At 40.7% G+C, this 17722-nt stretch overlaps 1 protein-coding gene across 1 annotated transcript in view; it reads right to left on the bottom strand.

The window, feature by feature from the left end:
• POLR1A (RNA polymerase I subunit A) overlaps positions 1–17722 on the bottom strand; it is a 74232-nt gene that overhangs the window by 29702 nt on the left and 26808 nt on the right. The window contains exons 13-14 of the mRNA XM_043603894.1: positions 15421–15675; positions 10628–10819 (exon numbers count right to left, since the gene is read on the bottom strand). Of these exons, the coding sequence (XP_043459829.1) occupies positions 10628–10819; positions 15421–15675 (447 nt within the window). The remainder of the gene's footprint in view (positions 1–10627; positions 10820–15420; positions 15676–17722) is intronic.

Genomic DNA, 17722 nt, shown 5'->3' on the forward strand with positions numbered 1-17722 from the left:
GGCAGCAGTACCTGGGGGATAACCATGACTCCAGAGGGGCCAAAAGCACGCATTCCCAAAGATGCAGCAGGCCAGGAGCAAACAGGCCAGTGCAACAGGCATGACGGCTAAGGAGGGGCTGGAAGCCATCAGCTGGCATCAACAGCTTTCTCTACGCCTGTACCAGGCCCCACAAAGTAGTGTCTTTATATGTGCACAATGGGGCCACAGTGGTTGCCTTTTAATGCATGTGCATCAGAAGTGGGAGGACAACTGGCAAGTGTGTCTTTAAAGAAGCAGACAACACGTGATCTCAGCAGAAGATGACCAGCAGGGTCATGACACACTCTCCACAAGGCTGGCACTGCCAGGAGACGGTGAGGAAGTTAAGGCAGGAGCGTGAGGCTTCCTTGTCATGCCAACCACTAGTTGCACTAGCTGCACTTCAATCAAATCACCGTATGTAGAGCAGGGACTGCCAGGCTGGGCACAGTCAGGAAAGCAAGTCTCTGCGCAAGGTAATAGAAGCACACACATCCAACCAACCGAGGACAGGGAAACAGGACCTACCATCTCATCTATAAAGTCAAGAGGGCAGAACAAGCAAAGCATTTGACAAACTCCAACACCCTTTCATGATAAAAACACTTAACAGAATAGGAATGGAAGGGAATGGCACTGACCTAACAAAGGGGAGGCATTTGGGGCACCTGGGTGGCTGTCAGTTAAGCATCCAACTCTTGATTTCGGCTCACGTCATGATCTCACGATCTGTGAGTTTGAGGCCCGCACTGGACTCTGAGCTGACAGTGCAGGTCCTGTTTGGGACACTCTCTCTCCCTCTCTCTCTGTTCCTCCCCTCTGCTTGTGTTCTCTCTCAAAATAAATAGACTTAAAAAAAATAGTAAAAGGGGAGGCATTATGAAAAACCCACAGCTAATATACTCAATAATCCAAGACTAGACACTTCCTGCTTAAGATCGAGAATAAGAAAAGATGCTGGCTCTCACCACTTCTATTCAACGATGTACTAGAGCATTGGACCTGTCTGGTACTGGCCAGGGCAACTGGGCAAGAAAAGAAATAAAAGGCATCCAGATTGGAGAGGAAGAAGCCAAACCACCTCTGTGTGCACATGATGTGATATATATGGAAAACGCTAAATCCACAAAAAAATTATCAGAGCTAGTAAATGACTTCAAACAAAGCTGAAGGACACAAGACCAACATAGAAAAACTGACAACTGCTGACAGTAACAATAACAATAACACAGTAACACAGTAACACTAACAATAACAATTTGAAAATTAATTTAATAAAGCAATTCTATTTATAAAGGCACCAAAAATTAAAATACTCAGGAATAAATTTAACCAAAGAAGTGTAATAAAAGTCATATGCTGAAAACTATTAACACAATGTTGAAAGAAATTAAAGGAAATCTAAATAAATGGAAAGACATCATGGATCAGAAGACTGTTAACAAGGCAAGAGTCCCCAAATTGATCTACAGGTTTAAGGCAATCCTTACTGAAATTCCAAGTGCCAGTTTTGCATAAATGAACAAGTTGATCCTAAAATTCACAAGGAAATGCAACAGACCCTGAATAGTCAAAACAATCTTGAAAAAAAACAAAGCTAAAAGACTCACACTTCCAGATTTTAATACAACAAAACTACAACTATTAGGACATAATAGTGGCATAAAGATAGATATGTGGATCAATGGAAGAGTCCATAAATAAACCTATACATCTACAGTTAATTAATTTTTGACAAGGGTGCTAAGAATGCTCAACAAATGGTGTCAAGACAACTGCATATCCACATGTAAAAAAAATGAAGCTGAACTCTTACCTCACACCATATACAAAAATTCAAAGTGAATCTAAGACCTAAACATAAGGATTAAAGCCCTGAAATTCTTAGATGGAAAAATAGCTGTAAATCTGTGTGACCTGAGATTGGGCAACAGATTCTTAGATGTGACACCAAAAGCACAAGCAACAGAAGAAAAAGTAGATAAATTTCTCAAAATTAAAATCTTTGTATGTCAAAGGACACATTAAGAAAGTGAAAAGACAACCCACAGAATGAAAAAAAATATTTGCAACATATATATCTAATATAGATCTAACAGCTAGGATATATAAAGAACTCTTAGAATTCAACGATAAAAAGACAAACAGGTCAATCACCAAATGGGCAAAGGGCTTGAATAAACACTTCTCCAAAGATACTACAGATGGCCAGTAAGCACATGAAAAGATATTCAGTATCATTAGTCATTAGGTAAATACAAATCAAAACCACAGCGAGATACCACTTCATACCCACTAAGATGAAACAAAGAAAGAGGAAGTAAGTGTTGGTATGAATGTGGAGCAATGAGAATGCTCATGCATTGCTGACAGAAATGTAAAATGGTACAGCTGTTTTGGAGAACAGTTTGGTAGTTCCTAAAAAAAGTTAAAAATAGCATTACCATATGATCCAGCAATTCCACTCGTAGCTATACAGCCAAGAGAACTAAAAATACATATTCACACAAAAACTGGCACATGAATACACCCTGTGGCTCTATTTATAACAGTCACAGAGGTGAATGAGCCAAAATATCCATTTATCAACTGACAGATAAACAAAATGAGGTATATCCATATAATGGAATATCATCCAGTCATAAAAAAGAACGGAGTACTGTTTATGCTACAATGTGAATGAATCTTGAAAATATTATATTAAGTAAAAGAAGAAGTCGCAAAAGGCCCCACGTTATATAACACCTTTTACATGAAATGTCCGACATAGGCAAATCCATAGAGACAGAAGTGATGGTTGGGAATGAAGGAGGAATTGCCAATGATGATAATAGGTACAGGGTTTCTTTTGGTGATAATGAAAATGTTCTGGAATTAGCTAGTGGTAATTGCTGTACAACACAGCAGACAAACTAAAAGTCATTGAATTAGACTGTTTTTAACAATGGTAAATTTTGTGTTAAATACGAATTATATCTCAATAAGAAAAACAAGGGAGTCAGACAAGATGATTTTAAGCTTCCTTCTGTAATAACATCCTAGCAGTGTTTCATTTACTGTCTGGTCATAAACTATGATGCTAAGGAGAAAAGACTATCCGCAACATTCTTTTAAACTGTGAGAGGTAGCAGTATCTATGAGAATAATAATGACATTTTTTTAGACTAAGACTGTTATTAAACTTTAAAACGTGTTTTAAAAGTTAAAAAGATTTCTTTAAAAAAGAAGTTTGTAATGTGTATTTACATTTGACACCCTTTGACTCAGCAATCACATCACTGGGAACTCATCTAAAATACATACCAACGGGGGCCCCTGGGTGGCTCAGTCGGTTAAGCATCCAACCTCGGGTCAGGTCATGATCTCACGGCTTGTGAGTTCAAGCCCCGCGTCGGGCTCTGTGCTGACAGCTCAGAGCTTGGAGCCTGCTTTGTATTCTGTGTCTGCCTCTCTCTCTCGCTCTACCCCTCCCCCCCCCCCAGTCTCTCAAAACTAAACATTAAAAAAATAAATAAAATAAAATACATACCAATGCAAGTCCACTAGTATAAACAGAAGTGGTGCTCACCACAGCACTAGATAAAATCGTAAAAAACCAGATAACAATCTAAATGTCTGCCAACAGAGAGCCAGTTAAATCAACTATGGTATCTGTATCGTTGGATACAACACAGAATGGGTTAAAAGGAATGAGATAGATCTACATGTACGAACACAGAATGAGACCTACAATATATCATTAAGTGAACTAAATATATCCCAAAGCAATCACAAGAAAGGTTCTGTTAACCCCTAGCACATGAAAACAGTGAAATGAATTTCTTGCCACATTCAGAGTTTGTTAGGGTGGTCCAAATTAAAAATACAGACTGCTTGAAATAATGGAATTCCCTCTGGAAGCCCTGGCGGCTCATTCAAAGTAAGCCAGCTTACAAATCAGTCAAAAAAGTTCCAGGTGCCTGGTGGTCAGGAAAACTCATACCTCAGGACCAGGATGTCATGGATAAAGAAATTTAAAATATAAGCTCAAAACTGAATGCCAGATTTAATCATGATTCATGGTTCCTCTCAGCAAGTATAATATCTCACTCTTAATTATTTTCTATGAGAGTATGTGTGGACATAGAGAATGGGGTTGGGGAGGGAGGGAATTTTTCCTTTCTCCTTTCACATTACTGATTTTTGTTTAACAACAAACTTCAGTTACTTCTATAGTTAAAAAGAATTTGAAGGACAGAGACCTAATAACTGAACTCAGCAAGGTTGCTGAATACAGGGATAATATACATAAATTATTTCTACATTGCAATCATAAACAATTAAATTTAATAAACAATAGCATCTATAATAGCAATTCCAGGAAATGGGTCTAATGATAGATATATAAGACTTACATTAATTGAAGAACATACCAGGTTCATAACGTGAAAAATTCAATACTGTAAATATGTTGATTCCCCCTTAAGTGATCCAGAGGCACAATGTAAACCCACTAAAAATCCTAGCAGGTATGTTTTTTTGTAGAAATTTATAAGCTGACTTTAAAATTTATATGGAAATACACAGGGCCAAGTATAGTCAAGACAGTCTTGAAGAAGAACAAAGCTGAAGACTTTTACTATCAGAAGTCAGTATGATAAAGCTACAATAACTAAGATAGTGTGGTACTGGTACAATGGACTCAAACAAATTAATGGAACTGAACAGAGTCCAGGAACAGACCCACATGTATATGACTAGTTGATTTATGACAGGAGATACTAAAGAGCAGTGGGAAAATGTTGGTCTTTACAACAAATGACGTTGTATCAACTGGACAGCCATATGGGGAAAAAAGGAATCCCCTACCTTATATCACACACACCCATAAATATCAACTTCATGCAGACAATTAAACCTAAGACCTAGTGTGAAGGTAAAACAATAAACACTAGACAATAACACAGGAGAATACCATTGTACCTTCAGGGCAAGCATACTTATACAGGACTAGCCATAAAAGGCAAATGTTGGTGAGTTATATTAATGAAAGAGCTCCGATCGTTAGAAAACAGCATTAGGTTAAAAGATAAAGGTTTGGCAATGGACTAATTCAAGAATATATACAAAAAACTTTTACCTACTAATAAGAAAATGGCATAGAATATAAAACAAGCAAAAGGCTTGAACAGGAACTTCACAAAAGATGATACCCTAATGGCCAATAAGCATATGAAGAGGTGCTCAAGCTCACTTGTCATTAAGAAAATGTAAATTAAAACCACAATAAGGTGCCACTACAAACCCATCTGAATGGCTAAAATTAAATAGAAATAAACAAAATGGGACAATAATACCAAGTTCTGCTGAGGCTAAGGAGCAACCAGAATTCTCATGCCCTGTGCTGTTCTTCCAGGTTGCTGTTTATTAATAAATCTATTAATACTGAACATAGATCTTATGACTCAGCAGTTTGATTCCTTGGTATTTAGTCACCAAAATACACACACACACACACACACACACACACACACACACACACACATATGTTCAACAAAAAATATATACAAGAATGTTACAGTAGCCCTTTTTATAATAGCCAAATGAAGACAAGCCACATGTCCATCAACAGTAAAATGGGTAAACATATGATGGTATAATCACATAATGGAATACCATACAACACTGAAAATGAACTAACTATTGCTATATGTGGTATCATGAGTGACTTACACAGAGATATGATCTACCAAAGGATGCTACTTATATAAAGTTCAAGAAAAGACAAAACTTACCTTTCGTGTTAGAAGTAGGTCAGTGGCTATCTTTGGGGAGGGGTAAAAACTGACAGGGGTCTGGAAGGGAGTGCTGGCTGAGAATCTACTTTCTGATCTGGGTGACACTTTACAAAGTTATATTCACTTTGCAAACACTCACTGAGCTATATACACTTGAGATCTGCAATGACAGTCAAATCCGTTTTCTTCATATGTCCTTTCAACAAATGTTGACAGACCTCAGATTCTTAAACGGAAAGAGAAGCACTTAACAGGCTGCATGAAATGCCCTGGAGAAAGAGCCTAAGACTTCATTTTCTGAGGCAGTACAAATAAACCGCCTAAGCTAAGCTCCTTATCTCCTGATTCTGAACATGACTTTTCTCTGCAGAATCAGACTGAGCCACTAACAAATTCTGGTGCAGGGTAGTCACTCTCTTCTTTTACACCTATTTGCAAAGAAATAACAGCCCATTGGAACCTCACAAGAAACACTGAAAAATCTCAACTGCAACACAAATAAAACCAGGGCCTACTTTCTTGTTTTCTTTAGTTAAAACGTAATAATCTTAGCTCAGAAACATTATAAAATGAAAAAAATTATTCCTAACATGAACCAAATTATTCTATCATTTTGATCTTTTTATGCAACACGTTTTCTCATACACATGCTTAATCCAGTTGCAAAAGTGACTGCATAGAATCCTGTAGTCTACTTCTCCCAACATCGTGTCAGAAAACTACCCAGCCTGCTACATGGTCTTTTAAAACCACTCTTTTAAACTACATAATATCTTAACAAATGGATGTTCCACAATTTACTGAGCACTAATGTTAAGTATCCAGGTTTTTCTAATTTTCCACCATGGCACACCATGGTGTATAATGGACTATTTTTTTTCAAGTAGCTTTTTCTACATTTCAGATTATTTCCTTTGGCTGGCTTCCCAGATTGAAGGGAATCAACGTATTTATGGCTCTAGATATATATTCTTTGTGTACTATTTAGTTCTATTTTGAAACTGCTTACATTTCCACAAAATTCTAATGAATTCTGGACACTTCATGACTTAAAATATAATCCCTCACTTCCAAGATAACTTGAGATGGCTTACAAAAGAAAGACATAGAAATAATAAAAATAATATCAATGTAAATAATAAATTAGACAAATACATATAGCAAACTATACCAAGGGTCAGCAAACTATAGCCTATAGGCCTAATCTGGTCTACTACCTGTTTTTGTAAATAAAGTTAATCAGATCACAGCCATGCTCATTCATTTATGTGTTGTGTATGGCTGCTTTCAAGTTACCATGGCAGAGCTGAGTTGTTGCCCTACTTGCAACAGAGAATGTATAACCCGCAAAGCCTAAAATATTCACTATCTGGCTTTCATAGAAAAAGCATACCACTCCTTGAACTACACTATCCATACTTATGGATTTTAATCTTAAATTGCAAAATTCCCCATCCATTCTGTTAAACCAACTTCCATTTCTGGACAGGATAGGGCAACAGTGACCTGAGGACTCTTCCACTAAAAACAACAATAAAAGCAGACATGAATATGAAACAGTGGTTTTCAAGACAATGGACACCAGGCAATGAAGGACAGTGATCAGGAAAGATACAGCAGACTTGAACTATGTACTAACTGAACCTAACTGACATTTTTGGAGCACACCATTCAAGAGCAGATCATAGATTATTATTTTTTTTAATGTTTATTTATTTTGAGAGAGAGCAGAGAAGGAGCAGAGAGAGGTGAGAGAGAGAATCCAAAACAGGCTCCATGCTGTCAGCATAGAGCCTGATACAGGGTCTGAACCCACACACCATGAGATCATGACCTGGGTGAAACCAAGAGTTGGACGCTTAACCAACTAGCTACCCAGGTGTCCCAGATTATACATTATTTTTAAGGGCACACAGAATATTTACCAAGATACACCATAGTAAACATAATCTCATACACAAATGTCAATAAATTTAAAAGGATTCCAGTCACCAATGTATGTTCTCTTGCCACAGTGGAATTAGATTGGAAATCCATAACAGATTATCTGGAAAATCTCTAAATATGTGGACACTAAATAATGGACTTCTAATTAACTCATGAGTCAAAAAGAAGCCAAAAGGAAAATTAGAAACTATTTTGAAATGAAAGAAAATACAACATAATAACTTACATGATGCTACTTAAGCAGAATTTAAGGGGAAAATTTATATCTAAAATGCCTACACACACAAAAAAAGGAAAAAAGGCCCCATCAAATGATTTCACCTTTAACCTCAAATGATGAGAAAAGAGCAAATCAAACCCAAAGTAAACAGAAGAAAGGAAATAATATAGATCAAAGTGAAATCAATGAAATAGCAAAAAAAAAAATACAGAAAGTCAATGAAAACTGGTTCTTGGACAGCAAAACGAATAAACCTCTAAGCAAACTGATCAGGAAAAAAGAAAGATGACACAAATTAGGGCGCCTGGCTGGTTCAGTTTGTAGAGCATGAAACTTTTTTAATGTTTTTACTTATTTTTGAGAGAGAGACAGAGCATGAGTGGGGGAAGGGGCAGAGAGAGAGGGAGATACAGAATCCAAAGCAGTCTCCAGGCACTGAGCTGTCAGCATAGAGGCTGACGGGGGGCTTGAACTCACGAACTGTGAGATAATGACCTGAGCCAAAGTCGGATGCTTAACTGACTGAGCCACCCAGGCGCCCCTGGGGTTTTTATTTTTAAATACAACTCTTGATCTCAGGATCAAGTTGAGTGAGTTTGAGTCCCACACTGGGGGTACAGTTTATTTAAAAAAAAAAAAAAAAAAGATACAAATCACCAGTATCAGAAATGAGTGAAGTGACCCACCTACTGATTCTATAAATAGAATAGTAAACAAATATTATGAATTGCTTTATGCTTGTAAATTCAGCAACTTATGACAAATTCCTTAAATAAACACAGTACTGAAGCTCATTCAAGAACAGATAACTTGAAGAGCCCTACATGTAATAGAAATTTTAGTTAAAAAACCTTCCTACAAAGAAAAGTTCAGTTCAAGATGGAGTCATTGTTAATTCTGCCAAATATTTAAGAAAAAATAATACCAGTACTACACAAACTTAGAGAAAACTGAAGAAGAGAAAATATTTCTGAACTCATTCTATGAAGTCTGCATTACCCTGACACCAAAAACAGGGAAAGATATTACAAGAACCTTACACATCAATACAGATACATCTTTGAGATTGTGGGTTGAATTACAGACCACCACAATGAAGCAAATATAACAATAAAGTGAGTCAAATGAGTTTCTGGTTTCCCAGTGCATACAGAAGTTACATTTACACTATCTCGTAGTTTATTAAGTGTGCAATAGCATCATGTCTAAAAAGCCAATTCACATACCTTAATTAAAAAGTACTTTATTGCTTAAAATGCTGACCATCACCTGAGCTTTAAGTTATAATCACTAATCACTGATCACCATAACAAATATAAATAATAATGGACCAGTGTGAAATGTTGTGAGAATTACCAATATGTGACACAGAGACATGAAGTAATAAGCAAATGCTGTTGGAAAAATGACACCAATAAATGAAGTGGAAAATAGCATACAAAATTGCTTGAATATAGCGTTGCCACAAACCTCCAATTAGTAAAAAACACAGTATCTGCCAAGTATAATGAAACAACACGCAATAAAATAAGGTATGTCTGTATCCCTCACAAACACAAATGTAAAAAACTGCTGAACAAAATTTTAGCAAACTTAATTAAAAATATATATAGACAGGGGAATACCTCATGATAAACAAGGGTTACCCCTGAATGCAAGGTTGGTTTAACAACCAAAAACCAGTCGGGTCGCAGGTCCACAGACTTAAAAGAATTGCTGAGCTAGAAGAGACCTTAGAGATCACCAACCTGAACCCTTTGTATTATAGATGAAGAAAGGAGGCCCACAAAGCCAAGATCACACAGCTGATTAGGAGTCAGGCCTCAAGGTTGAACTTGGGGACCCAGCACATAGTAGAAACACAAACTTGGCTGTACTTCATTATTTGATTAGCACATATACCATTATTTTATTACTTTGACAGTAAGCATGGTGTGATGTCTTCGGGGTTAGTAAGTGCTGGGTTTGAATTCCAACTCTGTCTCCTATAGACCTGGGCATGTAATTGAAGTTCTCTAAGCCTCAGTATCCTCATCTGATAAACGGTGATAATAACAGTCTCTGTATCACAGGTTGGTTGTAAGGATTAAAAAAACATACCTAAAGCACTCAGTAAAGCACTTGCCCCCTCCCAACAAAAATATTACTATTACCACCACTACCAGTACCATTGCCTATTACCACCACATTTGCATTATGAGGACATCAAGGACAGACACTGTGCAGTCCACCTGTAGTACTGACACTCCCTTGAAAACACTCAGACCCAGGAACCCCACCAAAGAGAAAATCATACAGGCATACCTTGAAGATACTGCATGTTCAGTCCCAGACCGATTTTTTTTTTAATGTTCATTTATTTTTGAGAAAGAGAGAGAGAGCGTGCGCGCACGAGCGGGAGAGGGGCAGAAAGGGAGACACAGAACGTGGAGCAGGCTCCAGGCTCCACATTGTCAGCACAGAACCCAAGGTGGGGCTTGAACTCACAAACCGCGAGATCATGACCCGAGCTGAAGTCAGGCACTTAACCAACTGAGACGCCCAGATGTCTCAAGTCCCATACCATTTGATTTGTCATTTCTCTACTTCTGGCCTGGGCTCTACCAAGAATGAAATCTTTTATTTGAGTGGCCTTTTTACTTTTTTATTTTCTTCCAATTACCTGCTTTCCCGTCCACAGTGGAAAGGGCTTCAGGATGGCAGGAGGAAAGAGCTTCACACGCCCCACTTTGTCTGTGAGTCCTCGGTACAGCAGCTCCATATATTGCTCCCGAGTGAAAAAGCAACCTCGAGTGGTCATGTTTGCACCTGAAACCATGTGATCTTGAATCAACCCCGCCAAGGGCTGGCCATCCTACAAACCAAAACAGTAAGAAGACAAATAGGAAGTCACATTCTAATTCCTAATCATCTGCTTGGAAGCCATGTACTAGCAACAGCCCTCCCTTACACCCCTGTACTGTCCTGCCCCACAGCCTTCCTAGGCTGGTGCTTGGGCCTCCCATCTGGAGAGCAAACTGCCTCCCAAAGCACATGACCAGGCCTTCCCGACCGGCTTCCACTGTGACCATTTGCCGACTGTTCTAGAGCAAAACAGCTCCAAACTCGCCCAGCTCCCCACGCCTTCTGTCCATAATCCCATCTGGTTCTAGTTACTCAGGCAAAAGTTTTGGCATCTCTGCATAAATTTGGTCTAGCTTGCACTTTGCTGTGTTGTTGCTTTTATATTTTGGTTTTATGCTTTAGTATTTTTTCACACATTTCTGGCCTGGCTCTCCTCTAAATCAGCGATCCATTCAACAAATATTTATTGAGAGCCTACTATATGCCCAGGCAGTGGGTTAGCCCTCCAATCTACTCTAGTGGGCCAAACAGACATGATCCTTTACGGTGAGGAAGAGCTACATAGTAAACGAATGATTGGATAAATACGTTACCACAAAGGGTTTTAAATAACATGGAGAAAAATAACAGATGGGTCATCATTTAGATTAGAAGTAGGGGGATGGTCAGAAACGATCTCTCAGGGGCACTATTACAGAGCCCTGCGCATTACTGACTTAAGAGTCAGCTCTAAGGGGTAGGGGTTCAAGAGATTTGAGAGGGCCTTGATGTGCATGACTGTAAAAGAAAAGAATGTACGTTTACAAGTGTCTCTTCACAATGTAGCACATGTTCATGGTGGGCCTTTAATAAAGGCTGTTGTCTACCAGATGCCCAAACAAGGGCTATTATGTAAGCCCCAGTACATTCATCTCATTTGAAATCTTTCAGACTTTCTGATCCCTAGTCTCCTGCAACTTATCTGTAGGTCTGTGTTCATGGCAACATAAGACACACTAAAGTAAAAATAGCTGTGCCCACTGACATTTTTTAAGAGGTGGTTTTTGCAAACTTTTTAATGTTTATGGGAACTTGAGAAAAATCTGTGCCTTGGATCTAAAGATTGTTATCATTTGATTGCTTGTTAAACACTACCTAATATCATGGCAAGGTTTCATAACTAAGGCCAAAGGAACTCATGAATGCAGCCATGGAGAAGGGCCTGGAATTTAACCACATGTACTAATTCAAAGGATAAAAAGGATGCTGGTCAAATAGCCTAAATACTGTGGCAATGGGCTCTACATAAACTCAAAGACAATTATTATAGATGGGCTGAATAGCTGCTGTAGATAGAAGGCAAGGTCAGATGGTGCACACGGCCCTTCTTACGAAGGCTCTGGGTTAAGAACATGAATAAAAACTTATACTCTGCATCTTGTTCCAAAGACAAGATCTTATTTTGCTTGGGGGAAAAACCCAAACCAGTATTACGCAATTTGCCTCATCCCGCAAGTCTTTGGGGGCAGATATAGAGTTTTCCTTTTGTTTTCTTCCTTTAAAGAACATAATTACAAGTTATGTGATCTATTCAGTGCCTTCTCCTCTCTCCATCCAGATTTTTCCATGACTAGAAAATTGCCTTAATGGCTAAATTGCTTTCAATGCAATAATCATGAATTGTAGGGAGAAATGCTGATTAAAGCAACTTACTGAGGGCCTACTTATAATTCTAGATTTCCCAAATCCTGCTTAGGATCAGAAAGACCATCTCTAAATCAGAAACCCAGATAATTGTCAGCTATCCTATTCCATCTAATATCACAGCAAAATGACATTACAATTAGTGCCTTTGGTCAGGATGCTTGGAGAATTAGGGTATTCTGTGACCTAAATTTTCTGGCTAAGTTGACAGAGTCGGGGAAACGCTCAATCCTTGTTAAAAAAACTTTCCACAAGGCACTGGCCCTCAAAAAATACAACAAAGAGAAGAAAAACAAAACTCCACAAAGAAACACATCAATGAAAAGTTCAGCTGTTTTCTTAGGAGAGAAACAGCTGAAGTTCCATTCACCTCCTATTTTAAGTAAGAAACACAACTCCATTAAATACATTCAAGCAACAATGAAATGTACTTTAATCAGGTCCTATGATTAATCAAGGAAGAGAACCTGAAACAAAGACGTGGAATAATGAACAAAGGGAAATGGAAGCAAGGGAAATAAAGACACACAAGAAAAATTAGCCCTCTCACTGCCCCCCTTCCCCCCAAAAGGCCTTTTCTGGTTTAACAAAACTAGCTCCTGCTCTCCTAGGACTCTGCCCCCAAAGTAGTTCAAGACATGCTGCATTTTTGTAACTGTTAGCAAAATAAGGATTCCATTTCTTGGCATTTACACTACAGACTAACTGAAATTTATCAAGAATCACAACCTCTGTACTCTGTTCTGCCTGTCTCCTGATCTGCAACTTGTGGGCATGTGAGCACGTGATGAGGCACATCTGGATTTAAACAGGTCAGTCCTTTGAAGGACGCAGTGTAAGCATGAAGCTTCTGTATAACCTTACTCAATCAAAATGAAGTATAGACCATTCAAGTTCGTTGGCCTGAGAACTTCAAAGCACCCCCCATTCCAACTCCTCTAATGCCCAGAGGTCACTGGACATGTACAGAGAACCATCTGGCTGCTCCCTGGTAGTGTCCCCTGTGGTAAAATGTGACCCTGCCTCCAGAGTCAGAGAACCACTTTAGTCCTGGGATCCACTTACTGCCATAGTACCTCTTCCATCCCCAGCCTTGCCTGTAAAGGGAGGCTAATAACACATGGTGCCGAGCACCTGAGCTTGGGAGTCAACGGTGCTGGGTTTGAGTCTTGGCATCGTCACTGGCTGGCGAGCTGCTCACTTGTATTTCCTCATCTGAAAATCACTACTTCTGAAGCTTGTTTTGAAGACTAAACAAGAAAATGTTTGCAGGTCACTCAGAGCAGTGCCTGAGGCACAGGGAGTGCTCAATAGGTGGTGGCTTTTGTTGTCACACAATGACAGTCACAACTGTTATTTATGTGAAAAGATAAAAAGCCAAATTTCAAGTTAGTCAACTTATTATTCTAACTTCTGAGGGACCCCAGTGGGCCTTTAACTCCTCTTTCCCACTTTTAGCCTCTTTACTAATCAACAGCTGGCTGCAGCAGGCAGAGAAGGGAAAGAGAGTGAAACTCAAACAGCTGGGTCCAGCACGGAGCCATCCCAGCGTGTCTGATGGCCAGGAGGCTGGGATGCTGGCCCCCTGGCCACTGACAGATTCTCTGGGTGGCAGATGACTGCTGAGAAGAGAAGTTCCCAGGTGGAGAAAGCACTGACCAATGCTGGATGTCTCCGAGCAGCCTCCCGTGCTCCCCTGGCTGCAGACGTTTTCTCCTGCAGAAGGTTGGCAAGACCCCCAGAGGGGGAAAGAAGCAAAGCCCCGAGGACCCGGGAGCTCCCTGTAACTTCCTCCGCCTTCTCAGCAGTGTGCTGGTCCAAGCACTTCATGTAAACGTGGACACTAACAGCACCTATTCTAAGGGCTGTGCCAAGGGTGAAAGGGGAAGCCTCTGAAGTGCTTTGCACAGTGTCTACCATTGAAAAAGGGCTTGGCAAATGGTAGCCATAATTCCATGTTACTATTACTACTGATTGTTTCATACTCCACCACAATCCAACTGAACGATGTAGAATTGTGAATCACTGTGACACAAACCGCTGATAATTTAAAAGGCGTCAGGCCCCAGGATGGGTGGTGAGGGGTAAATGGAGTCTGGAACATACTCTGCTCTCTTTCCTTCAGCCTGGCTCTTTCCCCACCCTCTTGCTCTCATGAACACTCACTGACTCAGGCCCCTGCCACTTAATGGAATGGGTCAGCTGGCCGGGCAAGGGGGAAGGAAACTGAATCCTTCTCTTGTATCCCACTGGACAGCCATGACCACATGGCGCTGCTTTAAAAATGTTTTTCAATGTTTGTCTATTTATTTTGAGAGAGAGTACTAGTCGGGGAGAGGGGCCGAGAAAGAGGGAGAGAGAATCGCAAGCAGGCTCCATGTTCAGCGTGGAGCCCGATGCGGGGCTCGATCCCACGACTGTGAGATCATGACGTGAGCTGAAATCAAGAGTTGGACGCTCAACTGACTGAGCCACCCAGGTGCCCCTACGTGGCTCTGCTTTTAAGGACCAACCTCAGTGACAGAAGTCAGGGATTCAAAGGGGAGACACCTTCATGGGCTAGAGGGATCTCATCTGGGCCCTTGGGTTAAGCTGTCTCTAAAAACTCATGCTTGTCAGAACTCAAAGGATCAAAGTCATCTGGGGATCATAAGGACCATCATAGTTAGGATGCTAATGCTTGCTGAAGGCTAATAACTTGTACAATGCAAACATAAGTCTGGAAGAAAAGACCTCTTACAGAGCTAATAGTTAATACCCTCTAAGCAACTACAGGGCTGAAAACCCCACCTGGAAGAAGCCAGGACCCTCTATTCCATAGGCCTCTGCCCTAGAGCTACCCACTGACACCAGAAGACAAAGAGCCCAGACCTGGAATGCCAAGTTGTGTCAGCGAAGACCATGGAACCGCCTCAAGGTCAGACCTACCTTAGGAACAAGGTACTGCTGATCTGTACAGGCCAGGACGTAGGCCTCAGCCCGGCCCAGTTCACTCTGGGGGAAGTGGGCATTCATCTCGTCTCCATCAAAGTCGGCATTATACGCCTTGCAGTTGGCATAATGGAGCCGCAGGACTTTCTCTTCGGGCAGGATGCGGGCGTGGTGTGCCTGGATGGAGGGTCTGTGCAGGGTGGGCTGTCGGTTCAGCAGGAGGATGTCCCCATTCTTCACATGCCGGCACACCTGGGGGCAGAGCAGAGCAAAGGGGGGAGGTTGGTGACAACTTCAGCATCATCACTATTGTTCCCAGGGCTCTCCTCAGCCTGGTCTGCATATGGCTTCCATCCATCTCCTGTTTTATTCAACCAAACGAAAGGGGAATTGGTCCCTTTTTTTAAGAAAGAAACTTTTCAAAAAAATTTTTTTAATGTTTATTTATTCTTGAAGGAGAGAGGGAGACAGAGCATGAGTGGGGAGGAGCAGAGAGAGGGAGACACAGAACTCAAAGCAGACTCCAGGCTCTATGCTGTCAGCACAGAGCCCGACACAGGGCTCAAACTCACGAACCACGAGATCATGACCTGAGCCGAAGTCAGACGCTCAACCGACTGAGCCACCCAGGCACCCCTGAAACCCTAGAAATCTTTGAGAGATAGCTACTAGCCCAGTGTAGCCCTGATCCCGGCTCTGGGCTCAGAGATGCAAGTGACAGATGAGGCCCCAGGTCCCTGTTCAGTAACCTTTGTCTTCTTCAGAGAGGTATGGCCTTTCCAGAGTCTTGGATTCCTCTGAAAAATGGTCTAGGGAAAGAAATGAACACATCTGACGACAGCATGTCTGCATGGAGCTGTGAAACCCCTGGCTTGAAAGGACCTAGCAGACCTCTGGCATTCCCCGCACTGCCCCATGCCCCAGGCACATGAGAATAGGTTGTTTTAAACATGAATCCTAGGTTTTAGAACTATCTCACCCAATCTCTGGAACACAGAGTTTTGAGTCCCAGTTCAATGCCTTCTGAAAACATTCTGTTGCACTTAAAACATTAAAAAGAAATTTAAATTGCCATAGTCTTTTGGGAAAGCGATCTGACAACAGATTTAAGAACGTTTAAAACTCCTTTCCTTTTGGCATTTCAGAATGAAAAAAGTGCCAATGTCAGGTTACATAAACACATATGTTTAAGCAGCAGTGCTCACAGCGGACAAACATGAAATAACTTGGGCTGCTCCACAGAAGTGGCATGGGTATGTAAACCATGACATACACTATGGAATACTATGCAGTGATGAAAAAAACGGAGTTAAATACTCATCCTTCCGTGATGGCGATAATATATTCAAGTAAAAAAAAAAAAAAAAAAAAAAGGAAAAGAAAAAGAAAATCCAGGTGCCATATAAGGTGACAGGATGAGGCGACTTAAAACCCAAGACAATTCTTTATGTATTTATACGTACAAGGGAAAGGTTTCTTGGCTCCCTACCCAGCTGTCCCTATGGACTCCGCAGGTACAAGGGCACACGGGAAAAGTAAGGCACAGAGTACATCTTTACCTCTACACATCTTAGTCCTGTTCCTGCAACAATGCGTGTGTATTACTCCTATTCATTTTTTTTTTTTTTTAAAGATCTCCAACTATTTTTAAGAAAAGCAACAAGTACTGCCCAAGTGATATGCTCATTGTGGGGCAAAAAACTCAGAGAACAGAATAAAGACCACAAGTAATCTTACTCCTTAAAAGATAGCCACCATTCACACTTTTTTCCCCCTTACCAATACGCCACTGGTCATGTCCTGACAGAACACCAGTTCCCACAAAGCTGACTCTAGTGGAGGGCTCACTGAGCTTTATACTGCCCTTTATCTTACCTTATGTTAACTACTGGGCTTCCTAAATGATGAACCCAAAAGCTATTTTAAAAGAGAAATGTATGAAGGCAGCTGCCCCAGCCATTCTGCAGGCCCCCTGAGCAGCTCAAATCAGTCTTGGTCAGACCCTTCCCACCCAAATGGACTTGGTCCCAAATGGACTTGGTCAGACCCCTCCTACCCAAGTTTCCCTCAATTATGGCAGGTAACACGTTGGGGGTAACAAATTCCTCCAAGTCTAGTCTCTTTATGTTGCCCACATTTATGAAGCTGAACCAGAAAGGTGGCTCCAGAGAGTCTAGAAGTAGACAAAAGATCCTGTCCCCATCCACCCCACCTCACCCCAAATTTTCAGCTGAGCTGAAAGTCTCCTCCAGGTCAGGGAAGCAAGGAGCAAAACCCTGAAATTCTAAATGGCAGTCCT

Source organism: Prionailurus bengalensis, chromosome A3 (genome assembly GCF_016509475.1).
Source record: "Prionailurus bengalensis isolate Pbe53 chromosome A3, Fcat_Pben_1.1_paternal_pri, whole genome shotgun sequence".
Lineage (NCBI taxonomy): Eukaryota > Metazoa > Chordata > Mammalia > Carnivora > Felidae > Prionailurus > Prionailurus bengalensis.